Source organism: Lepisosteus platostomus, chromosome 28, assembly GCF_059453375.1.
Source record: "Lepisosteus platostomus isolate fLepPlt1 chromosome 28, fLepPlt1.hap1, whole genome shotgun sequence".
In the NCBI taxonomy this organism is placed as follows: domain Eukaryota; kingdom Metazoa; phylum Chordata; class Actinopteri; order Semionotiformes; family Lepisosteidae; genus Lepisosteus; species Lepisosteus platostomus.
The window spans coordinates 8,274,987-8,302,428 of record NC_142638.1 but is presented as its reverse complement, the minus strand read 5'-3'; the positions used below and the strand labels follow the sequence as shown (position 1 = coordinate 8,302,428).

Below are 27,442 nucleotides of genomic sequence, written 5' to 3'. Positions count from 1 at the left end.
CTACCAGTTTGTCTTTGGTATACAGTATAATGCTATTTCAAAGACGTTTTCTGTAAGCTATGTACTTTGTGAGTTTTGGGGGTGGCTTTTTGGGCATCTGAGCCTTGAAGAATTGCTTTGTTGTTAAATAGGAGGGGTTTTCAGAAGTAAAAGACTGACTCCGACTCTAGATACATCCACTTCAGTGACACAGCTCCAATGGGCAGAACTTCTGGATCCTTGGTGACAGCCTGCCCATATTGATGCATTTAGAATTTGTTTATTCATCTACTGTGTTGTTTTCTCTGTGGGTCTTGCGGTCCTCACCCGATATTTTTATATTTTCCGAGAACAGTGAACTCCAAAATAAAAACAAAACAACCTTTTTAATTAGCTGCTGGGCTTGGAACTTGACTGTAGTTGGCCATCCAGCACTCCGGTTGATTTGAAGAGGAGCCCTATCAGGGATCTGAAATCCGCAACACTCCTGGAACTGTGAGCTGTATGTGCAAATTGTGATATTCACACTTTAGTATAGAGCTAGTTAATGTATTTGACCTTGTGGTTGCTTTACAACTAAAAAGATGCATCATTCAAAGGCAGCGTGTAATATGCATCTACAGTAACACTAGCAAAAAGCATAACTTTGTATCATGCCATTATGTCACTGTGGCGGGCTACAATTTGGTGTCGTGCAAGAGCATTACTGTCACCTTATGTTTATGATGGTGCGTTTCTGTGTACCGTCAATATTAGCACAAACCTAAAAGTAGGAAACGGAGAAGAAATGAGAGAGAGTGCATATCGTGGGTTATCGCCAGTGATCTGTCTTGCTGGCCGTGTTCGCTTCTGCCAAAAATAGACGTGCCAAGTTCTATGTTTCCACTAGTGGGATTTAGCAACTGTCACAATGCTGTTCCTGCCTTTACACTTATTCAAAAATAACATCGATCCATTCCGGCAGCATGACCCTCACAATCCTCGAGTGCAAGGATTAAAGCCCTTTTTTTTTGCCTCTGTGCTTGATCACGGTGACATCGGTCATCCAGAACAGCGTGGCCCCCAAGGCCCGGCGCTGACCGCGGGGCTCCCAAGGAAGAGCAGGATGGGCAGAGCAGAGAAGGCTCTGGGCCGTACCGCGCCGCTGCCTGCCTCTCTGGGCTCGCTCTCCTGCGCCGAGGTCCTGCAATCCCCTTCTGTTCACCTCGCCGTCTGCCACAGCTGCTGCCGCCAGGCATGCATGCTGTCACGACAGGAATGGGAGACACTTGCAGTGACCCCTAAAACCTTCCTTTTGCTCTGTCTATTTCCCTTTCCACTCACAAGTAAGAACCGAGTTATCTGATTAATTTGTAAAGGGGTGCTCCAAGCCTCCATAGCACGCTCTCAAAATAAATCAGGAGTGCCTTTCTCTTCCACGGTAGGTTTCACAGAAACCTCTTTTGATCTGGACATATGGCAAATGCTCGCATTAATATGCAGCTCTTTAAAATTCCATCTTGATTCTTAAAGCATGCTGTATCCTTTTAAACCGCCCTGTGGCCCCACTCTGATTTAGGTTTTGTTACAGATGCAATTGTAATGCACCAGGAGTTCGACTTACAAAGACACGGATTGCAGGAGGTGCAGCTAGCAGCTGTGTGGATGAGTAGCTGGGGGCTCTGGCCTCATAACTAGGAGGCGGTGCGTTCAAATCTCTGCTTAAATACCTTGGAGCAAGGTGCATGACCAAAATGATCCAGGAGGACGCACAAATGTATAAATGGCTAGAAATGGAAGTCGCGTACTGGAAAAAATATCAATCAGTCAAAATAAATCATAATTGAGGTGCCTTGCAGGCATATTGTAATAAATCACCTTTGCATGTACGGGAGTTATTAACTGATGTTTGGGAGGGATAACAAAGACAAGTCAATCATGCACAGTTGTTCCTAAACACCATCATTAGCTCTATATATTGACTCCAGCATCGACTCTTGTCCAGCACTCCTTCACATTCGACTCCAGCATCCCTCCTGCAGCCCAACTCCACCTTGCTGATGCCCGCTCACACTGCATGGGGGGTGATCGTCCTTCTCCTATAGCCATTAGGCTACTCATTAACCAAGCAGATGAAGCCAAACCGATTTCACCAAGCAGTAATTGTCCCTAGTGAAGTAGCATCATCTCTCAATTCCCCTCACAAACATTATGTAAGGATAAAAAGAGTGTGACAGGTCTAGAGCAGTGCTCTTTCATAAAAGCCATTCCAGATCAAATACGGCATGGACCTCAGGCTTAAGAGTTTTTGTTTAATCTTAATTTGAAAATTATGGTTTAAGAACAGAAGACGCACACATCCAGCGAAATAAAGTGCCGCAAACTCAAGAGAGGTGCAGAAATTGGAAATCAGTCCCAGGAGTGTTTTTCCGACGCAGTCACGCTTTCCCAGGAATGTCAGATGTGTCTGTCCCCCTTTACCGTCAGCTGGGTAGTGCTTTAAAGTGCCACTGAATTAAAAAAAAACCTTGTTAGTATTATATCTAAAAAAGTTCTATTTAATAATATTGAAGGGGTAAAGCGTATCGAATGCAAGTGTGATTTTCAAAAAAATTGCCCCTGATGCATTAATCAGGCTTATTTAATGCCCATTTGGTGAGCTTGATGGGAAGGCTGCCTGTGCCTAAAGATAACTGCCTCAAATTATTGCTTTTGGGCAATAAGGCTTGTCTGAAACCAGACATTAATCAAAGCCTTCAGTGTTCTGAAAGAGCATCAAGTGCTCCAGGTAACAGTGTAGCTGTAGCTTTCTCAGGCTCAGCCTGTTTGGAGATTAGTCGATTTCTGAAGCGCCGAGCTTCCATGGTTAATCAGGACTTTTTCCAAAAAGTTGAGTGTTTTTCTTCTTTTGCCTTTTTTTTATCCATCCTGGCCCTGCCCGGTCTCTCGTCAGGGTTTCATTTATTGGAGTAGTGGATTAGAAATCAATAAGCTGTACAGGGGGACGTGTCTGTGTTTCTGCCACGAATGATTGAGTCATGCTCAAGGTCAGGTACAGGGAATGATGTGGTTTACAGCCAAGTACCAGTCTGTTCTGTGCAAGCCCAGAAATATATCTTAGCAATGCTTTTTTGGAGGAAATACACTTAACTATCAAACTGGGAACCACTGGCACCCAACGAGAGTAAGCCCATTGGCCCATATAGCCCCTTTGTTACTTAGTAGATAATTGATCCAAAGAACTATCCTTTCTTTAAAGGGGTCAGGTTATTGGCTACATTAACTTTGGCTAAAGAGCTGTCCAGTAGTTGTGTAGGTAAAGGGTAAATGCTTAAGGTGTATGAAACAAGATACCCAGGCAGATGAAGTCCTACAAAGTCTTGTTACCCAGTAAGATGACTGGTTGGCTTAAATCCCCATGACAGTCAATAAATTGCAGAGAACCAGCCAGCGTTCAATGCATAAAGAGTGTAATGACAATGTGCAATATAGACCTAAACCCCTGTCTAATTATAGTGATAGTTCTTTATTTGTATTGATCTCGGTTTAGCAGCCTCTGAAATAGCATCTAACATGTGAGCATTTGCTATTAATAATGCAATGCCACAGCACTGAGCAAACAGGTGATGTGATTAATAACCGCAGTGCAGCTTGTCACATATTAATGTAGTTCTTATTGACAATAAATTGAACATGCTGTGGGTGTTGATTGATGATGGTCTGCAGTAAATGTCACTGGCTCACCATCAACAGGAATAACAGAAGGACTGCTGCAGGGCTCGAATAAAGACACAGACCTGAGAACAATACAGGACCAGGTTCTGGAGTTTGAACTGCACTTGTTGTTAAATTAATCTGCATTATTGGTGGCTACAACTACCTGTTTATTCATCTTCACAAAGCCCAATGCATGCATTGGCACAGAGCAATGTTAACAAATAATTTATGCAATGTGATTTTAAAAAAACATAAAATCAATTCAGTCGTGCATTATCAAGAAACTGTTTTATCCTGGTGAGGTGTTATTGATCTGGAGCTGAGCCTGGAGGCACAGGGCACATCCTGTAACATCCTGGGCTGGAGGCATGAACAGAGTTATTTGTATTTGTACTGTGGGGTCATACTTTGTGAAATACAGCTCCTTGCAGACCATGAAAAGCCAACAGCTCCAAAGGGGTCGTACCATACAAAAGCGATTTGTGGTTTATCAAGACAGTCAAATCATGGTAAAACCTGGTAACGTATACAAAAGCATGGTTACACATGATGCTTGTTAACGAAAATGCATGTTATCTGTACAGAAGCATGGCGAAGCTGTAGCAAAACTGGAAAAACTGAAAAAGCACTATACAGATTTGCCGTAGTAAATGTTCACAAAGGCAGTGCAATAGTTCCAAATCAGACTATCCATTTGTTTTCCAGTGACTATAAAACTAGCCAGCCTGGGCTGAAATGAAGTTCTTTTTCCGTCAGACACATACTGTATCTGTTTTGGGTTGAAAAATTATTGCATGTACTTTATGCAGGGCTAAGCTCCAGGGAAACAGCCTTTGTTTCTGTAACAGATATAGAAACATTAATACATCTCTGCATTAGCCAGTGAACTATTTTTATATCTTTTCTCTATGCTGAGAAAGCAAAGCTGGTGCAACAAATGAGAGCCTATAATAAGAATCTGGAGGGCACCTGAAAACGTCTGTTACCATCAATCAAGCATGCTGCGTTTGTTGTAGAATTAAAAAAAACATTTTATAATTGCTTTTTCAAAGGAGGGGGAGGTAAATTATTCCATCACGGACTGACACCCCTACTGGGGTAGAGTCCTGATTCCAGGAGTGGCTCTGTGCTGTCAAGAACAGGAGACTTCCTGATAATGGATGAATGGATGGGTTCTGAGATGTTTTTTTATCACCTCATGTACAGTGAAGCCTTTTGAAAATAAAATCTATGAAAAATCCACTTTCTGTAAAACCTAGCGCCTTAGAACAACTGTTGCATCATGTGGCCTACATATGTAATTTGTTTCCCTGTAAGGGGCAGGTGGATTTTAAAGAAGGGTGTGACAGCTGTCAGAATTGATTTAATGTATACGTGGGTTCAATGCCATGGCAGAATAAAACGAGCACCCGTACCATATACCATACAGTATGTATCACAGGGCATCTCCTGCATTTTAGCGTTTTGCACAGTTTGCTTACAGAATATTTGGTTGTATTCTGAGACACAATCACACCCGCCTTCTGTCTTTTGCAGATAATGTCTACAGAGAATGCCTATCGAACGGGACCTGGGCCATGAAGGGTAATTACTCCCAGTGCCAGGAGATACTAAACGAGGAGGTAAAGTATAAACACCCAGACAAACTGCACCCAGCTCACACAATTCCATCCCCCAGACGGCCTGATTTTCTGCTTTGGTACAATTTTCCCTGTCAGTTTTGAAGGCCCAGTTCTCCCTCTACACAAACACAAGTTTTGGACAGGCATTGCAATCAGTAATGAGCAGGGGGGAAATGATCAAAATGATATATGACAGTCAGCGTTTGACATTCACCCTTAAGTGGTTCAAACCTAGCAGGCAACAGCTACAGTATATCAGTATATCAACATACTGTAGATCTGGAAAAGGTGAATTTAACCCATCATGATTTTTTCAAATGTTTTGAAAGTTTCTTGTTTTATGTTTAGGGGGAGGGGGGGAGTTTTATTTAAAATTGTGTCGTTCTGTCACTTCTGTAAGTTTGGAAGAAAAACAAACTTCTTTCTCAAAATGAAATGCCACTGGTTAGACTGTGGCCGAATTAATTTACAGAGATGGACTTCATCAGTAGTTCCAAAACTGTCCCCTTTCACACTGAGCAATTGTTGCGAGCTTTTGGAGAATTGGCTTTTGTTCCTCAACGCTAAGTGAAGGAGGTTTGTTTTTTCCCCTGGCATTGTTTTTTTTTTTAATGTGTCAGTTTCTGAGTTGTCACTCCTGTTCTTTTTGACAGAATTCAGATATAAGCCTCTAGAGTTTCAACCTAAAAGCCTGATGCACTAATCGGATCTCTGCTCAAGCAAAACCAAAGGTGTTAATGCAGTGGTTCTGCTCTTCCAATCATAACTGAAGCCTTCCATCCCTCTGTGTCTGAAAAATGGGTTGCAAGCAGCACCCATTTTCACAAACAAGTTTGTCTAAAGATGTGCCAGATACACTTACCTTCTAAATGTCTGATACAATATTTTGTTTTTGACTACATTTTTGTTCATCGAGGACCGGGACAGCTTTTTGGTTGCATCTGCTCTTATCCTGAAGATGTGCCTTGTTTTGCATTACAAAAATATGGCATCCTGAGTGGAAACACTCAATGAGAGTTCAGGATGAGCCCTGTAGTCCAGACACCGCTTATTCATTTTGGGTTGTGTCATTAGCTGACTGTAATAATTCCCCAAAAAGTGACACAAGTTTGCAAGGGCTTCCAGAGTGGTTTAACCTTGAATAGTCTAGGGTACCTCTGTCCCCACACACTGGTGACTATGTGACTCAACAAGGGTCTGTAAGCTGACAGTGTTGTCAGTGAGAGTAGCGTCACTGTCAGTACCAACAGAGAGGACAGCAGTTTAAAACCTAACAGATAGCAGCTAAAAAAAGGATCCTCCCTTCTTCCTTTGAGTTTTGTTGTGTTTTCTTCTGTTGCTTGTGTTTTTTTTTTAAAAGTGCTCTTTCCCAAACAAAGGTCTTGGCAATTAGTTCACAATGATGTGGTTAATATATTTCATTTTTGTCTGGCTTTATAAGGCCATATCAATAAGTTAGATGCTGTGTATAAATTAGTTTTGTGGAGTGACCAGAGTATCATGTTGCACGTCTGGTGTACATACTGAGGCCATGCTCTAAGTTCTTCACATGGGAATCACGTGCGTTTACTGGAACAAAATAAACAGAGTGTCTGTGCAAGAGCTCTCAGTATTACAGGTTTCAATTAAATAGTTAATTGCAACCACCAAGGTCACAATGGTTACATATACACATGATTAAATATACAGTACACATATTAAGCTCAATTGCAATTTCTGTTTAAGAACATCTTTAATATTTTTTCAATATTTAACTTACTGTGGCATATAAAAAATTTACAAAAATCAATATAGTATATATATACAAACTCGGTTAGACATTGAAGTAGCATTGAAATGAGTTTTCTAAAATTTATAATAATGTGTTCAGGATTGTGATGTGTATGTGGAGAGGTGGTTTTATATTCATGTAAGTGTGCTCTGTGATGGAAAAGACTGAGAAACACTGATCTAGAGGGAACAAATGTCTTATTTGTGAGCTTTCCTACATTGCAATGAGGTGACAAGAGTATTTGAGATGGGAACTGCAAATTGCACATGACACTGGAAACTGGAAGCAATAACTCCTATTGTTCTTACCTCTCCAGCCATTATCATTATTTTATTACTCATCATTAAATTTTCAAATGGCTCCGTTTGCTGCAGAAATGAAACTGAGCTGTGGAACTGGAAGGCCAGGTAATACTTCAGAGCATCTCAGAAGGTATTTCACCCTCTCCAGGCCACAGCTGCTGCAGGATGCCTGCACACATTGCCATCTGTTTCTAAAAAAAATGAGACAAATTAATATCTCTGTTCCCGCAGCTGGGTCTGCACACAATGGGACATTAATTGTTTGGCGGGTGTAAGCCGACATGGCAAAATATAATTCTTTAGGCAGAACATTTATAATCCCCCCACTTTCTGGGAAACGGCAAGAAAGCTCGCCTCTCATGAAGTAAAGGCACACCGGAAGTGGTCGAGAAAAGATAGCGATGTATCAGCTATGAAGGGTCTTGGCAAGAAATACAAAGCAGACGCGAGCTGCAGAAGGGTTTTGTACAATCTAGAAAAGTAGAAGTATTCTCATTATTAACTGATTTGACTGGAGCAGACTGAGTGATACACGTTGCGCAAGAGTGCAACAGCAGGGCTCCACCTGAGCACTGAAGCCTACAATCTTCAAAATACGGGTCTCGAGCCCTGACCACTACTCCCTTCGTCGGAGACTCTGAAGGGGATATAAGACAAAAATCTGACCCTTTACAAATGTATTAATCTACTAAGATATTAATAACAGCTTTATGTCTGGGGATGTTCTCCTGAGTGCACCATTTTGGCCTTCCTGTGATGACAGTTTTTCAGTTTGTGACTGGAGATTGGGGTGAAGTTTTGTTTTAGTCCACACCATTGCAATACAATCGACAAATAATTGATTGATCAGATGTCAATATCCAAGTTACCATTTATAAAACCTAATGGGAGCCTGTGCAATACACAGGCTGTAAAGGTGCATTTGAACCTGCTGCAATAGAACTACAAATACTGAAATACTAAAGGAATAGTTTCAGACCGATTTGTACTATAGAAGATGTCATTAACATGCACTGTGTTAGACAAGGAATTCCGTCAATATTGGATAATTCTTTATCAATATTGCATATTCGTTTCTGTCATTATTGGGACAATGTAGAGAAGCAATAGAAAACCAAACAGAATGCTTGGTTATATAGCAAGAGGTGGGCAATTTAACAACACGCCTGTATGACATCTTTTAGAAGAGTTCAGTTTTCATCACCAATTCAGAAAACGAATGTAGAAGCTTTACAGTTTACAAAAGAACAAGAGGATTTAACAGGTGCATCCTGAAAATAAGAGGTAATCAGAAAAATTCAATTATATTTTAGTCTAAGTAAAGCTCTAAATCTGACTGTTGAATATGCTTCCTACTTGAATCAAAACATAAGTGGCAGAAAAAGGACCTATTTGTACATCCAGTCCTTCAGTTATTGCTTTCTATTTCCATTTACAATTCAGAGGGGGAAAATACTATTCCTAATTTCTTCAAGACTCTCCTTTTGCTTCAATCAATTTCAGTTTCAAATAAAAGAGAGATGGTTAGTCCGCATTGAAGCAGACAGAGGAGTCTGATTGTGTTTCAGCGCCAGTGGCCTGAGATACATTCAGCACTGCGCTGTTATTTGACCTAAAGGGTCATCCTGTTCTACAGTTCTGAGAAAGGCACTCAATTATATTCTCATAAAACACCACTCTCTCAGATGTATATGATATCTGTAAAAAAATCAATTTAATAGACTTAATGGAATGATATAATCAAGCAAACATATGTAAAGCTCAATGTGATGAGAATATGATCCAGTTCTCCAAAATGTAATTTAGTTCTTTAATAGAAGCAGCTCTGTAAAACATTCTGGTAAAAGTCCTCTCTGTAAAAGATATAAGCATATTATGGATTCCATATAACTGAGTTTATTTTCTGAGGCATTGCAGTGTAATGTCTGCGTATGTATTCATTCAGTTATTCACTCCAACAACTGAACAGTGGTTCATTTATGGAAGTTCTTGCATTTTGTTCTACAGTTAAAAGTAATTAGCACTCTTTGTGTACCAACACAGGGAAGAGGACCCCATGCCAGCTGTTAGAGATGATGTCACTTCCTGCCTGGGTCTATATGAAGGGCTGGTACATTTACCATTCGTAATCATTAGAGAGATATTTGAGACTTCACTTCCTGTTTAAGTCTGTCTGAAAGTACCAAACTTTGATGTAACTGTCAGAGTGAATAATATTATGTAAATCAAGACTAGCAGCTCATAAACCAGAGGTAACCTTTTTAATGATACCACATAAACATCAGAGGCTTAATCACTGCCATTTGAAACTCTTTTCCTTTTGTCCCCAGCTTAGTGTCGAAGTTATTTATGACATAATTTATGGTGAGATTCTTTGACTTTTCTATCCTAGTGTATCCTTCGCTGTACAGGGTGTACCATAGTAAACACCTTCTATATTCTCGGTGGGGTATTAAAGTTCTTCACATTCTGATAAGACAATCAATCTAATTCATAGCTAAATACACACGAATGGTGTGTATGCTTAAATGGAACCCTGAAAGTAGATCATGTATGTTAAAATAGTCTATAAATGTACAATTCTCAGTTTCTGACAAGGGGGAAAAGCTTACATCCCCTTAGGCTTAACACCTACTGCTTCACAGGTACTAGAATTAGAATATATAAACTGTGTAAGTCTATTTTCAGTGTATTGTATATACAGTATGTACTCCATAGAAAGGCCAGATGTAGAAGGAATGATGGGATTGAGGTGACATGCAATGTGACAGCCAGTTTGTGTTGCAAGCAGAGGAAGTGAGTCAGAGTCCTACCTCGAGGTTATTTCTTAATTAGAGGAGCACAGAAGAATTTTGGAAAACTGACACCAGAGACCAGAGATGGTCACAGCTGACGGTTTCTCGAACACAGGAGTGACTTGACAATCCCCGGATTTATAGAGGAGATGATTACCCTAGAAACCCAAGCCAAGTCTCACATGTTCAATTAAAAAGTTAAAGGTTATTTAAAAAAAACACAACCCACAGAATTAATTTCAACCATCTGAGGACAGGAAACTGGCCATGACTCCATAAATCCTTGCTAGAATTGCACATCAGTGACGGTGGGTGTGAATTTTCAGTTCTTTGTGCAGAAAAAGTAGATTGGATTTCTTTATCGAGCGCTGTTACCTGAGAAACAGAAGTGTGCATCGCAGGCAGTTCTAGTGTGGAGTCACTGCGACCCTATCCAATAGAAACAGGCAGGGAGAATGGGGAACTGAGTGTTTAACAAGCACTGAACCCACTTGTAATGGGAAAGAGAGATGTCAAAAGTTATCATAATTACCCCATTGGGGTGACATTGTGCTACTAAGGGAGAAGTTCCAGTCAGTTAGGGGAAAATAGATTTCCATCCTCTCTGTGGGCTTTACCGACCTCCACGCTAACAGCGAATCCAAGAGGAGCTGAAGCTTATTTTCTGACCTACTTTTCCTCAGGAGTCCTGTTTGTCTTCACACTGCATTGCAGGAATGAAACAGCCCCAGTGCCCACTTCGCAGTTCTGTACATGAAAAAGCACTTCACGCTGCGAAGCATTTTGCTAGATCCTGGCTCTTCTGGGGATGAAATTCACAATGTGTGCAACTCAGTTACACGTAGGTGTGAGCACTTAAATTTCTGTAAAAATTGTGTCACAAACAAAAGCACACAGGCAGCCTGAGCTTTATCGAAGCTTCATGTGCAATTATCATGACTACAGCATACTGGTCAAAAGATTTAAGTTACATGCTGTACTCCAGGAAAAAGATATCCTACAAGCTTCAGCACAGACACACTTCTCACTTAATCAATCTTTGTAGGGCGTGAGGTTGGATTCAGGATTCAAACTTGCCTCTGAAAAAATCAATTGATTTACACTGAGACTTGTTACACATGCAGCTGAATTTTGTCCAGAAAGAGAAATTGCAGACAGAGTAAATTCCTTGGCAAACAGTACAGCCAGTTGGAAATACAGTAGCCATTCAGAAACAACTGAAGAACTTGGTTCCACTACTAGATTAGCAGGGCTTAATGACTAGCAGGCCAGAACTGTGCTTCTCATTTGGGAACAAACTTACAGGGAAAATGGAAATATTCCTCCTGTCCCCCTTTTTTTAAGAAAGCCTCAAGGCTCAGTCATCTCTAGAAAACAATAGAAAACAAAAGAACTAACTGAAGGAAACAGCCCGAGGTACCCTGGATCTCTTTGCTACGTCGAATGTCATTGAAACAGGCCTTAAGTGCCTGTGACAATCCAGGCTTTCCAAAGATGGCTGGTGGAACTGAAGTCAGTATATCTGCAAGGTCGCTGTAGGAAGATGTACTCAAACCTCCAAAGGGCATAACTAATAACAGGCTTGGACAACGTTATTGTCTTCCCAGGATATAAGCACTTTGAGTCTACCTCAAGGCTCAGTGCAGGAGTACACCCTGAAGATATTTTTGATATGATGCCCTGGTGGGCAAATTTACAAAGAGGTCAGGATACAGCAGTCTCAGAATGTATCGGATTTCAACTTCCTCACAGTCGGGCTATTTTTGCTCGTAGTTATTGTGCCACAAATGTTGTGATTTCTTCACTGCTGTATGACAAGAATTGTTTCCAGCTGGAGGACTCTTAAAACTCCCAGCTAGAGTAAGTGTTTGTTTCTGAAGTGAGGGTTTCTCTAGTGAGGTAAAGGACCCTTAGGCGGTCAGAGCTTTACTAAACCAGCATCAAGAGCACCTAGTTCTTGATGTTTTTACACACACTCCGTCCTCATCATTGAGATTGTAAGAGATTCTGTTCTTTCAACCAGGGCTACAGAACATTAGGTATAGATGCTGTTAGGAAGAATGAGTTACATGGCTTCCTGATGTCAAGTAATTGGTGCCCCTGATGCAACACATACATCACTGATATGGACTAAACAAAATGTACATTCTGGACCATGTGGCTCGGTTCTCAGTCATTGCACAGGGGTCACATTTAGCAATGTGGAAACATATCAGTTTCGACAGACACGGCCCCACACACAGAGGCAAACTTAGATCCTTCGGCACTGCGTTGTTGGAACCCAGATTAATTCCAGAGTTGTTGTTAAACATTCATAGACGCCTCACAGAAAGGCAATCAAAACATCCGATGTTTTGGATGCTGTTTCTGTGACAAAAGGTTAAGGATGATGTCACACGGTCATTACCCCTCCGCTAATATGTGCTGGCAAGTGTGGAGACAGTACAGTATGTAAACTGATGCTCTGACGCAGACGGCAGTGAAGATGGTGTTTACTGAACTGAAGAGCTGTGTTGTTGAACATGTGTCCCACAGCCTTTCTACAGAAATCCAGCCATGTGACAGATTACGTAGGAGAGAAAGTAAAATCCAATCAGAGAAAAAGCCGAATGGATTGCTTGGTCCAGTGGCTTGTTTTCCCTATTAATTCCCTCCTTTTTTTGCTTCCCGCTTAAACATTCAAAACATACAGTATATAAGCTAAAACGATTACAGCAAGAGTGGAAATGATGAGAAACCAAGCAAGATCACACAGCAGAGAGGTGCTACAGAGAAGTGCTTGGACCAGGACTGTTTCTGAATGTCTGACTTTAAGGAGGTCCAATGAATTGTGTGGAATTCATGCAGACTGGAATCAGACCCTAGGTTCTTGCCCTTGTTAAAATACTGTACTTGCTTTTAAGAATGTTATTTTTGTGAGGGGAACACATAGAGGTCAATACTCTGCAATGTTAACTGAGAAAGTCAACTACATCTTTAGCAGTAGAGCCTAATGATGCGCGAGAAATAAGCGAGAGGTAGTGCTGAATTATGCACAGAATGCTTAAAGTTACAGCTAAGTGGGGGGGAAAAATCTGCTGTCAAATTAAATTAAACATCTTCCAAATCCCAGACATTGTTAAAAAAAGACTCTACACCCTTCCCTTCTTCTACATAGTGTTCCCTGAGCAGATCTTGAGTGAGTCTATGGGTACACAGAGAATCTGCATGAACCCCCCAGAAACTTACAACAAAGTATTTTCAGCTGCAACCCTGTCAGTCGCTGAGGCATGGTTCTTTCAGGACCTTAAGAGCTGCCAGACACCCAGAGGCTGTGGTGCTGTAGCAAGTGATCTTTTTTAAGACATGGGCCTTGGGAAAAGAAATGCAGCCATCAGGGATAAAACCAGTGCTTTTTATTTGCAGTATGAGGAATCAATGCAAAGCCACCACAAAACAAAAGCCTAAGGTCCTCTTTGAGCATCTTCCAAAGTCACTGACTCCAAAACTTCACAGATTCTATCCTGCACAGTCCATGCTGAGTATCTTCCTTCTCTCTCTGGTGAGATTGCACAACCGAAGATCTGCCCTCAAAACAAAAACTTTCTGCTTCCTGGTTTTTAAGTCATCACCTGACCAGTTGTCTTCTCCCCAACGTATCAGGTGATGGCAGCTCTTTCAACGTGGCATTCAGGGGAATGTGATTCGGAGATGATTCTCTATCTTTCTGGACCTACTTCTTTCGTACACACCGAATGTATATTTACTTTACTTCATGGCTTTGGCCATAAAAATGAATGAAGCCATCTATTCAGACAATTCACATCCCCACAAATGCTTTATTCCTTCCGGTTCTGTTTAATAGCATTCAAGCTCCATTCAAACTTTTAAACTGGATCAAATTGAGTGGAGTTAGGCGTACTGATTCCTCACAGAAAAGTTAACAAAATGACTAAGCAAAATGTCACAAACGAGAGAAAGAAATGTAGCCCAAGTGGTTAAATTTCTCATAGTCCTATTGTATTGTATTAGTTGTACAGGGAACAATCTCACCCTCCCCCCCCAACTCATTATTGGAAATCCTCTTTAACTCCCATAAAAAAAATGGTACTCAATCTATTTAGAGCAGCCAATCAAGCATAATATTTATGTTTCTGGGATTTGGGTGGAAACTAGGGCGACATGCAAGCTCCACACAGACAGGTGATCCAGTCCAGAATCATACCTGGGAGCTGGAGCAGTGAGGCAGCAGAGCAAAGTGATCATTCTGTCAATCTGCCCTGCCTCCACGCTGCCCAGCTTACCAGCCGCCTCGTCTTTGTTGTCTTTTCAGAAAAAGAGCAAGCTGCACTACCACATTGCGGTGATTGTCAACTACCTGGGACACTGCATCTCACTAGGAGCTCTGCTGGCAGCGTTTGTGCTTTTCATGCGGCTAAGGTAAGTCTCATTCTCCAGTATTTCTGCCTTCCTAATTTGATCCGACCAGACCTCCTTCCTCAGAATGCTTTCGATTCACAGCGAGTGGCTGTGTGCGCCCTCCGTAACGGCATCTGACAGCTGAATGGCAGTTTCAGGCGAGGTGTTGTCAGAGAGCTGCTGAGACTTTTTTTTAGACTCCCATGGAGGTTGAGAAGTTGAGAAAAGGTTGGATCATGGTGATGGGGAGAGGGAAGGAGGGGGGTTGGCTGATGATTCTCTAAAAGCTTTCCTGTTTCTGCATTGGGCTAGCCACTCAAAAGCGGTAGGGATTTTTTGATGCATGAATGATTCCGCTGTATGATATGGCTGAGCTGTCTCTGTACAGTCAAAGTGTGTCACGTGAATGACATCAGCATGCTCGGCGATGGTCTGGAAATGTGGACAGCTACACGGGTGAAGAATCCTGATGCTCTTCTGCACCCCAGTTTAAATATCTGACACTCAATATATTATAAGCGTGTCCCTTTTTACGGAATATTGCCTGTTTTACGATGTACCTAGACTTACCCTGTCTTGTCCCAGTCAAATGCTGAGAAACCAGTCCACTGCTTTGTTTTCTCCAGATCAGATTACTATAGACTTCAGTGCAGTCAAAATTCAGATGCTACAATTTTAATCATATACTATAAGCACATCACTCCTGTTTGAGCCTCCCTGCACTGGCTTCCTGTGACATTTAGGACTATTTTCAAAATCCTTCTCCCAGCTTTGAAAGCTCTACATATTCTGGCTTCTTGCTGCCTGAAAGACTTGCTGAGCCATAACAGAACACCCTGACAGCACAGCTTGTTGGAGTCTGGTTTGCTATGTGTTCTTATGAAAAAGTGCCATAATGTGGATGAACAGATCTTGAATATTTAGGTGCCCAAACTTTGCAATGCTCAGCCTGAGACTACTAGTCTTGTTTTTTTTAAATAAGATTTCCTGGTTTTTAATATAACTGTGCATACAGTACTTGTTTTCTTGTCTATGTTTATCTGTGTTATCATGGATTAATTGCGGTTTCTTTGTTCTACTAATTGGAAAGCTCTAAATTACCAACATTAAATGCATAATATAAAATACATATACAATTCAATTATTATGATCGCCTGTTTACACAACCCCTAATTCACTGAAAACTATTTTTTATGACAAGTAAACCTGGGTAGAAACTTATTTTTAAACAAGCTCATTGGACAATGTCCAATGTTGGAAATCTATAAACATCATGGAGCAAATATTGACTTTGACTTTGTGTTTCTTTATACAGGTCTTTATAAAATTAATTTAAAACAACTTGTCATGTGTAATCTTTATTTTAAGAAAGTCTGATGAGTATTCCCAAGGGCAACGTTTTAGACCATTAAGGAAAAACATGTATTTCAGAAACCTTTCTGTCAGATCCAAAAATCTGCTTGTAATTTTACAGTTTGATTTTAATTTAGTAGGTGCCTCCTGCAATAGAATTGGTTTCCGTAACAATTCAGCCTTGTAGGTTAAAAGCAAGATTAAGAGAGCCATTGTGCATCAGCATAGTGGAGAATTAAGATGCAAAGATAGCAAATAAACAAAAGTTACACTCAGCGATTGCTGTTTTTTCTTTTAATTATTTATTCCCAAGAATTCACTTATTTGCCTAATGATGATCTGCATTGACATTTCAGGATGGGAAAATAACATTTATTGTTAAAGCTCAAATGTTCACACTTCATATTAAAATTAACTCCTAGCGAATTCTCAAGTTCGTGTAGTGTTAGAAAAAAAAGCTAAACATATAGATTTTTTATAGAGAATTAAAAATCCAACTTTGGTCATTCTTGGTTTTAGGCTTTTTTTGTTTTACAAATAAATATGTGTGAAACCTCCGCTGTCTGATTTGTAATATGAATCACTGGCCCACTGCTTAGTGCTTCTCATTTCAGTTAGACACTAAACCTCCTCTGGAATCATGTACAGTAAGTGACTTAATGTCACAACGTATAAGCACGTAAATTGATTTTCGCAGCTGCTGACAAGGAAAACGCATTCTCTAGCTAATCGAATATAGATACAAATTACAGTCACTTGACTGGGCAGTATGAGATTAATACATAGATGGCTTTTCATAGTGTGGTAAGCTTTTCAAGGACACCTGGCTACCACCCCACTGCCATAAAAAATTATTGTCACAAACAGCTGTTGTCTATTTAAGATATGTGTTTGAAAGCCTATGACAGTAAAGTACAGTACTTAACATAACTAACAGTGACTTGAGGAGATTGTGCTGCTATATTGGAAAGCACATTAGCTTTCATCTTATACAATAGGTCTTGTGGCTCTCATTTTCTCTATCACATCTCAATCTCATTAAAACATGGAAGAGCAGAGTTTGTGAATGGCTGTACGTCTTTCAGAAAGGTCAGACCAAATTAGGCTTTCTTTTCTACCTTTAACAGAGTTTACTGGGTCGCCTATGAGCAAGAGTACAGCAGGATGAATCAAATCTCTTTTTAAACCATTGTAAAGCACAGGAAGGTCGTGTTATGAAGCACTAAACCAACCCTGAGAACCACAGGAAAAACAAAGTGAAGCCAGGTGACCAGTGAAACACTGCTGAGCAGACATACCAGGGCATGGTAGGATTGATCCCAACACGACACATCTTGAGATGTAGGAACCGAATATGCTAAAAAGTAATTTACCGTAGAAAAACTGAAGCGTATATAGCTGAAACACGTCTCACACACTATGACAAAAAGGAACACAGCCTAGTCTGGACGGCCTGGTTGAAACCTTCTAGCAGGTTAAATCACGGGCATCTGAAATTCCTAATAACCTGGAATTCTAATCCAGCAGGTTAAATCACGGGTATCCGAAATTCCTAATCACCAGAAATTCCTGTGTAACAGGGCTCTGTAGGTATGGGTGGAGTATAAATCCTTGAGCTGGAAGGCATTGGAAACTGGGATGCAAGGCCAGTTTTCTGGCCTGTTGGGTTTGGTCTTCTGCCTGTTTGCCGTGTGGCTTTAGGGCCCTGGGAGGTACCTGAGAGAAGACAGCCCAGCATCTGTACATACTCGAGTCATCAGCGAAAAGGATTACACAGCCTGCTGCTGTCAGCCTTAGAGGTCTTTGCTTGGGTGTAAAACACCAAGTAAGATTAAAAAAGAACTCTTAACACACCCTCTCATCACTTCATTCAAATCGTTAAATAGGAATAGGCAGGAATGTGTTTTAGTACAATAGGTTTCCCTTTTGAGGTTATGAAGGCTAGAAAACAACTTTCCGTATATTAAACCTTGTGAAATAATGGACCTTGCACTCACTTCCCAATTGACGACTTTAATAAGACACTCCTTCATTATCAATGGGTTACAAATTAGTAGATTAGTCAATGGCCCTTTGACTGATAAACACAAGGGGCTCCACCACTGTTATATACTGTACGTTAAAAAATGAATTAATGCTAATCGTTATAACTGCCCCGAGAGGGGTGTATGTATATGTGAGTCAGAGAATTTAACACGACCTGTTTAAATAATAGGGTTTAAATAAACTGTGGAAGTGCATTTAAACCTCAGAACAAGAGGTCCTTCTTTACACAAAGAGTTGTGGGAGTCCTGGCTGTTTTCATCCTGGCATTGTGGCTACATGAGGTCCTTTGATCACTTAGCCCCCAAGAGCTGTTGACCTTTCTTATGCTCTGTGTTTTAAATCACCTTTGTATCTCATGTTTAAACAACCCAACAAGAGGTGCCGTTCACTCTGCTCTGCACTTTAGTGGCACAATTTCATCAGGGCACTCACAGAGCAGAGTGTTGTGGAAAGTAAATGGAATGGATATTAAAAAGCACAAGAAAGAGACATACAGTATATTACAGTAATAAGAACAGCCAAGAACTTTATCTAAGGATAATCTGCTACCGGAACTACTGTGACAGGACATTCCATTGAACTGTACTTTAAGTCGAGGAACCTCCTGAAAGACTGATGCTTGCGAGTTGTTTTTGAGGTTGTTTTTTTTAGCTGTGGGCTGTTGGGCCCTACTCCAAACAATGCAGTCTTCCATGACATCACCACTTCCTTTCCTTGAACTGTATCTCGTGGGCAGGACTATCACAAACTGCGTTCCTAGAAGCTAATATGAGGGCGCGTTAGACAGACAGGTGTGGCATGCAGAGAAAGCTCATAAAAATGTCATTCAGAAGCAGCTGCTTGTATAGTCACCACCTAAAACACCGCACCCCAGCATCGTTTTCAAGCTTTCCTACAAGCAATTCAAGTCTTACAGTATTGCTTAATCACCTTATCCCGTCTGTCCCACTTCTTATCCGGCAAGCTTACACAGGAAATATCTGGGCAAGAAATCCTCTTCGTGTACAAGGCAAATGACAAAAGTCTCAAATGCCATTTCGCGTGTTGTAATCATTTTGTCTGGGACTTTATAAGCTTCTTTGCAGACATTAACCTTTCTGGGAAAACACAGGGCATAGATAGGATCCCTAGTTTTCCTTGCAGCCTGACAGCTGTGGTCCTGTTTTTATCATATTTGTGCTGGTGTTGCTTGTGTGGACTTGTTCTGTGGAGTGTAAGCTAAGTTCTGTCACACTTAATTTACCCATGCAAAAAGAAAAGCAAAAAAAGCATTTAAAATGCATTCTCTGCAGGCAGTTTGGGCCTTATTTAGAGAGCTGTTTTCCACGGCACACTGCATTGCAATGTGCCTTAATCAGGTTTAGAAACTGAAGAATAAGGGCGCTTCACCCTAGGACCACAAAATACCATTTAACAACATTCCCTGTAATGTGAAACTAAAGAGAAGCCAATATTTCTGTGCGTTTATTTCCTTCTTAAGTCTTTATAATAAATGACACATCAGATTTATCTTCAGTGTGATACTTTAAACACAAACAGAGACCTTTTGAGAAGGATTATATTACAATTCTGCGCATTTAACCTGATAATGATTTTCTGTGGTTCTGTGATACTCCCATACATACAGAATTGTTGCATTTGTTGACTTTCATGGAATGTTTAAGGGAGCTCCAGTTAAAGCAAATATTGGTAAGGGGGATTAAAGATAAGTATTTAATCTACGTTTCATGAAAGCCCCCAATAACATTTACTGCTGCTATTGTACTTGGTCTTTTTTCCTGCAGAGTTACACATCTGCATTCCACTTGCCGACCTGTTGCTTTATCACTTTATTCAAACATCTCATCGGTGATTCAGCGGTACCTTTCAGGCATAAATGACTATTCACTGTCTGTGCTTCAACACCGAAACCACCACCACAACAAAAAAAACAACCTAGTCTGTATTTTCAGTTTGCTGGCAATCATGACATGGATATACAAACACCCAATAAGATTCATGGTTGGTACAGGTCGGCTGCAACCTTCCGATTAGAGCTGTCAGCCTGTACTTCAATGCTGAACAGGACACCTCTTAAACAGACATAGGAGGTGCAGAAAAAAAATGCTGTTTTAATTAGGCATCAATCTCTGTCACACTGAACATTCATAAGTTGTTTTTATCTGTAGAAAAATTTAAATTAAAGTCCATTCAAGGAAGGCCCTGTTTTATAGCGTTTGGATTGTCTTTGATGTTTAAACAGGATAAAGGCAAGTAGCACTTGCAGCCACATGGTCCTGTATGGAATAATGGGCAGAGGCCAACTCTCTGATGTCCTCCAGAGAGATTGACATATTGTGAAGTGTGAGCACATCAGTAGGCTGTTACAGCAAGAATTGAAAGCAAACTATTCCCACTGCCCTCATCGCAGTGTTCGCTGTTGGAGAGAATCAAGATATCAGTGCTGGTGTCTGAAGAGGCTCCAAGGCCATGCAGAGAGGCAGCGACTGAAACCTCTTCTCTGAACCCTCGCCTCCTACCCACCCACAGAGTTCTCTTCCTGTCGTGTGGCGTTCTGTGCCCCTTGCCTGCTCCATTCATGCGTTATTCTGTGCTCCGATCGTGCTCCATCTCCACACACGGCCCTCGTACTCTCGCAGTGGGCAATGAGAAAATTAGATGCTTGCTGTATTTTGAGTTCTCAAGATTTTAAATCCGATTTGCAATTTAGTCATAATAGACCCCGTGAGAGAGAAAAAGATTAAAAGCAAAAAATAACACAAAAACTGTTGCATAATTAAATACAGTATAAAAATACTATTATGTTATATAATATTATATACATGATTATTTTCAGATTCACGCAAGACGGACTGAGGTTATCCTCTGCGGTTTGGCGATTCTGTACTAAAACTGGACGAGTGTTGCTGTGCAGCTGAATGGAGTAGGAGCATTAGCAAAGTCAGGTGAAAGGGGCCCCACAGGTCCTGCTTTTCAGAAGAGATTAACCAAGAAGAGGATAGCTTTCTATTTTAAGGTCACCCTGACCAAGAGGGCAGCGAGAGTTATGGTTCAGATTCCGAGGCAATTCATAAAGGAAAGAGGTGTTTAAGATTTAGCGTCTCCCCCCCCCCCCAAAAAAAAACTGCACGTTTTGTGGTTCTTTGCCAAAAGAACAGATTGCAATCATCAAGCAGGGTTTGTAGGGATGAAGCCTCGCTGGTGTCTGTTCTTCTCTGTTAGGTGTTTATGCCGTGCTTGGCGGTTTTCTGTGCATCTGCTGCTCTTTGCTTTGACCGTCGGAAGGATTTGTCTAACAGGAGCAGTGGTGTTGCTCAGATGAATCGAGGTCACGTGCCTCATTATCTCTAGTAGGGTCTGTAGCCAAGCAGCTCCTAATGAAGAATGTCTCAAGATGAAACAAGCTCTCCTTACCATGGGCACTGATGGCAAAAGGCACATGATTCTTATACCCTTCTGCTAATCTGTCTGCATTGCTTTCAGAGATTAGATAAGACTTTATTGATCCTGAAGGGAAACAGTGGCCCAGCCCGAGACAAGCAAGACAGACATCAGAATAGACTAAAATTAAAATGACTAAAATTTTATGCAACATATGCTAATAGTCACTGTCAAACTAAATAAAAGATGTGCAAAATGCACATATATATATACAGATTGAAAATGCCTCAGTATAAACAGTATATTAATGCAGTGTCCATAGATAGATGAGCAGATGAAGGGCTAACAGGCCCAGCCTAGGGCAGTGTTATACAGTCTGACAGCCGCTGGGAGGAAGGACCTGCAAAAACATTCCCTTGAGCACTGTAGTTGGAGCAGTGTGTTACTAAAAGTGCTCAGCTGTCTAATAATAGTCCCATGTAGCGGATGAGAGGCGTTGTTCTGGCTGTGAGCTTGGCCAGCATTCTCCTCTCCGCCACCACCACCAGGGGGTCAAGGCTCATCCCCAACACAGTGCCAGGCTTCTTGATGAGCTTATTGAGTCTATTTACATCTCTTGCCATGATGCTGCTGCCCCAGCACACAACAGCGTAGAAGATGGTATGCGTAGCAGTGTTCCACACATACCAAAGGACCTGAGCCTCCTAAGAAAATAGAGTCGGCCGTGACCTTTCTTGTACAGGGCGTCAGTGTTACCAGACCACTCCAGCTTATCATCCAGGTGTACCCCTAAGTACTTGTAGGACTGCACCTCACTATGTCCTCACCCTGGATGGAAACAGAGGTCAGCGGAGACTTATTCCTCCAAAGGTACATGACCATTTCTTTAGTCTTGCTGGTGTTGAGCTGGAGATGGTTAAGATGACACCACTCCACAAGGCTGGTAATCAGGCTCCTATATTCTAATGCCTATGTTTAAACGCCAGAAATTAACACATGGACTAACGCAGCACTACGGAGGGCTGCTGCGATCTGTGTTTCACTAAAAAATTGATTTTGTATTCCTGCAATCACCATTTCCCGCCTCCATTTAGGAACGACCTTGATTCATTCAGCGCTGCCAGCCTAGTCTGAGCACAGGAAAGGAAGAAAGCTCATGCACTTTTCCCCTAACTGTGCCCCACTGAGTCACTGGCCTTTTGTCACTGCGGACAGCCCGTGGCAGGTGTACTGTAGCTGTGTTGCTCTCAGCACTTGTGCTTCTCTTGCTAACACTGCATGCTCACAGGGTCAGACAAGCCAGTGGAAACTCAGTGGACAGCACTGCATGAGAGCTTGGGGAATGCAGGCAACAGCCAGCTACTGAAACAGACCTGGCTCCATCTGGCGATGTCTGGACTGTGGGGCTTCAAACGCTTTTCAGTGCAATACAGCAGCTCCAGCAAAATGGCCTCAAAGTGCCACTGCTGATTTTTCATGTTATAATGCATCGATTGTTTGATACAAACAGCAGGAGACTCCGGCGGCTGGGAATCCGCTGGAAATAGCGGCAGGGTTTTGTTTCGCAGCGAGAGGAACATGGGGGGGGAATGGAAACAATGTGGGATCTGGACAGCCAACCGCTAATCCATGGGTGTGCGGTCTGGCTGCCCTCCATCCTAATTCCAGCCCCGACGAGGTTGTGGACCTCCACACCGCAGCAGACAAGCCCACCCCTTAATACAGACCCAGCAACAACCTGCTGCCTCGCTACTTCCAGGCAGAAGACATGAGAATCAAATGGAAAAAAACAATCAACCTGCCACATGAATATTTATGGCTATCATGTGGGAGAATTAACCATTCAGGCCATTAATCTACCCATGGGGAGACAGTACTTTTACGAGAGATGTCACCCCAGACACTGTGCAACCTCATTCACCGATTACAGAGCCATTAAACGTGTTCACTGTCGGGCCTCTCGTGAGCTCCAAAAAACACGCTAAAACATGCTTTTCCAGTAAGTATTTCCAGCTTTACAGATCAGAATCTACACCAGTGGTTTCCAATCCTCCTGGTGCACATAACCTTTGCTCAAAGACCGATTTAATTTTAGCACAAAAAAACGTTCACCCCCAAAATCATAATTTGTTGTGTCCTCTAGCTTTTGCAGGATCAATATTAGACTGTAGCACGTTTATAATTCAGACAATTCACAATCATACCAAAAATATTCATTTAATGATAAGGTGTGATAACTGGCGTCTTCATAATATGCCTGAATTTAATTTCTTCTTTGATCTTTGTAGCCACAATTCACAAATCCCAGGCCTTCAGGACACTCAAAGGGAAAGGTGGGAATGTGGTGAGGTTTTGTTCCAAATCCAGATGGCCCAAGTATTAAGGTATCCAAAATGCAAGACACCTGTCATGCAGAAATTGACTCTTAAAGACCCCGAAGGCAATGGTTTAAGAAGGGGTTCCTGAATCAGTAAAATATGGAATAAAGAAGTGGGTGATAAAGAAGTTAGGCTCTCTCTTTCATTTTCTCATACCCTTAAACCACTTGCTCATCTCCTAGGCCTTTGTAAGAGCACCAGGTAGATAATTTTATTAAACAAGAGCCCCAGAGTCCAATTTCACCTGTGGGATCTTCTGGTCCTTCCTTTTCTTCCTGAGATTGTTTTATTGACTTATCTCAGCAAAGGTCCTTCTGAAACTTGGAACCTGACCAGGAGAGTGAGGGACTCTACTGATGCAATAGCCTGGCCTTGGTTAATTACAAAAATACTCCTGCTCTGCCCTTTTTGAACACAAATACTAGAGCACTAGGCATGGAACATGAAAAAAAACAGAATGTCTTTCCTGTAATGAATCCAAGGTTTTTAATTAGATGATGTTCAAAAAACATGTCCCTTAGTAAGTGGTGAATGCTGAGCTGTTAAAAGTTATGTGCACTGTATGCACCCTGGACTATAACAGCTATAGACTGTATATTTTCTGACTCCGCAGTCTTGTATGTGATGCAGGAAACCACAGATGCACTTAACGCAAAGTCCAGAGCTCCCTTTGAAGTTAATTAAGCTTCTGTCTGTGATTTCAAAGTTGTCAAGTTCTCCTTTTTCAGCTTGGACGTGTGATTTACCTTTGGATGAAAAAAACAGAAAAATAAGAAATGACAAAACTGAAGGGTTAAGTCTTGACCACTGTGAGACTCCACTTAATCCCTGTCATTTGGGGAAAGAAGATTTAAACTTCATGATAAGTTTGCTTTTTGACATTCAGAGCATTTACCTTACAGTCTGAGCAACAGCCAGCCGCCTTCAATACTAAGGTTTCATGCAAGGCAACTGAAAAGCAGCTCATGCCTGTGTGATTTTCAGACTCGCAGTTAAGTGGGCCGGAGTTGAGAAAGTCTGTTCTGCTCACTAACTCAGCTATCCTCATTGAACAAATGTTGACTCCCGCATGCCTATGTGAGCATTATTTGTGAGGGGAAATGTCAGTCAGTCAAAGAAGGTTTCACTAATGAAACAGGCGAGCTAGGAGGAGAAATTGAAACAGCAGCTGGGACTGAGCCTCAGCAGTGATTCTGGAGGAAACGCGACACAAGAGATGAGCACCGAATCTTCCAGCTACAGGATGTAAAAATGGACTGCTTCTCGCAAGAAATCATTCAAAGGCTCAAGCCCAAAAAATCAGCTGACAGGACAGGATATTGAATGAGTGAGCTTATAGCCTCACATTCTGCTTTTGATTAAAAGGAAAAAGAAAAACATGGAGCTCAAGCTTTGGACAAAACCATTGTTTGGAAAAAGGCTTAGATCATGTTAGAGTTCTGTTACAAGAAGGCAAAACCAATTCAATCCACGTGTCTCTCAAACATCAGTGGGGGCCATACCCCAGATGTTAAAAAATGTCAAGGGGAACTGAGCCAGGCTGGGGGTCTTTATGCTGTGAAGTAATTTGCAGGCCTGAGTGGGAGATTGCCTCCCCTGTGACATACTGTACAGAAACTGTTTCTCTGAAGAGAATTTTCAAGCACACCATCACTCCCAAGGATTGTGCTACAGCAAAGGTTCAAAAATAGAATGGTTAACTTTTAACAAGGGGTACCCAAGAATTTACAGAGGGGACTGCATCGGATAGGCACCTGTACCCCTGTTCCCCTCCGAGCTCAAGCCCTGACTATAAGTGGGCTGCTATTCATGAAGACACAGGCACAGATGAGGTAAATGTTTCCGTCTGGGTTGCACTCTGGCTTGTCCTTGGCAGAATAACGTGTACAAAACAAAGATTAACTCTGTGTACCGCAGAATAGGACACAGGAAATTCGCTTGGCACAATAGACGCCAATTCAGAGCAATATATATCATAGCTGTAAAGTTTTTTTCCTCAAACAAATTTCGGATAAGGTACAATTTCACTGCAGTTAAAAGGTCAACAGGACAGTTGAAAATTGAAAGCAGAGGATGATGGTAATCAGGGCCTAAAAACTGAGGAAGGGCTTGACTTGGGGTTGTTTTTTTTTTAATCTCTATGAGTCAGGCCAGGAGGTGTGGGGTTGCTCCAATGTTTTTACAGTGTCCCTATAGGAGCATCTGTCATTTTTTTTGGCCTCCTACTGCTTGTATTTGGCTACAGATAATGGCATCTAAGGCTCCCTAGTGTAAAGAATACAGCTCACCGCTGTGTGATTGTGCACCACAGCCAGCGATCTGAGTGCTGATGTTAACCGTAACTAAAGAACCACAGGGGGCAAAAACACCTCTGGTGAACATGACGATCTAACCTCTGCGTGCTGCCAGATACCCCGGAGAGACTTGGCTCTCTCCCGCTCAGAAGAGAAGTCATGCCTGATCATGTTGTCAATTCTGGAACAATTAGCATTACACCTGGGTAAACAGAAACGTGTCACCAGAGCATGTGCTTTCAATCTCTTATGGTGAAGAGGTCTGCTTGCAATGCAATTAAAAAGTGAATAAAAGAATTTGGAGGCAGAACACTCCAGTCAAACACTGCAATAGTACTGCCACCTCCCTGTCTGAAAATAAGGTCCCCGTTTTGAGATGTTGTGATTCTGGGGAGTTAGGAATTCAGCTGTTCTGCATACCTTTTGCTTTTCTTTTGAATCAAAATGGTTGTCATGTTCCATTTCCTCATCTGTGTTCATTCCTGTGTTCAAAAGGAAAAAAATAAATGGCTGTTTGCTCTGTTTCTGGCCAAGTCACGTCTACAACAATGCAACAGGAATGTGACTTTGGCCAATGTACAGTATAGAGCCATCTGTAAGTGGGAGACCGATCAGTTTAATAAATAAATGCACATATTTTTTTTCACAAATTCACAAAAGAAACCACTTCAAAGAGTGTTGGGAATTTCCAAATGTTTTCATTTATAGAGACCTTTTCTTGGTGTTAAACAAGATTTTACCTAAGTACCTAGGATGTGTTTTAGACACTCACTGTATATGCCTCAGGGGATAAAAGCCTTCTCTTGCTAGCAAAGTAATAGAATAATATATAATCTTAAAATGGAAAAAAACTCTTATGCTATGGTTTATTGTGTTTTCAATAGCCATTCTACTATTTCTGCAAGCGTTCTTATATGCAATTGCAGAAAAAAACATAAATTGGAGAAATACTTAGGTCTTATCAGAATCATAGGCATGGACTTCTAGCTTTAAGTCCAAGACAAAATGATGACAAATAACTTTTTGTATAAAACATGAAGAGAAAGGAAAAAAAGCAAGAAGAGGTTACTTCCGCACTGAAAATCTGAAGGAAAGAGCTGAGAAAAACAACAGGTTTCCGTAGTGGAGCCTCTCTGGGTCATAGGAAGGGCTCTGCTCTTTTTACTGTGTTAAAGACTCCACAGTTGAAATGCGGTGTTTTTCTTTCACTTTCTCAGCATGGAACGAACCACTGCTTGTTCCTTTGCAGCTTTTAGTGTACGTTATACTCTGACACAGCTCCCCACTCAAAGCTCTATAAATACAATATGCACACAAAAACATGCACAGTCATAGAGAGGACTGCAGGCTTCTGAATGCTAAATAGAATTCCTGTGCAACAGCAAAATATGCAAGCTTACTGCCATCATGATACAGCATCTAATGGC

The 27,442-nt window shown here is 41.4% G+C and overlaps 1 protein-coding gene across 2 annotated transcripts in view; it reads left to right on the top strand.

Annotated features, from left to right (window-relative positions):
* Positions 1-27,442, top strand: part of crhr1 (corticotropin releasing hormone receptor 1) — a 95,690-nt gene that overhangs the window by 49,160 nt on the left and 19,088 nt on the right. For both annotated transcript variants that reach the window (XM_088623211.1, XM_088623212.1), the window contains exons 5-6: positions 5,212-5,297; positions 14,478-14,584. In XM_088623211.1, the coding sequence (XP_088479337.1) occupies positions 5,212-5,297; positions 14,478-14,584 (193 nt within the window). The remainder of the gene's footprint in view (positions 1-5,211; positions 5,298-14,477; positions 14,585-27,442) is intronic.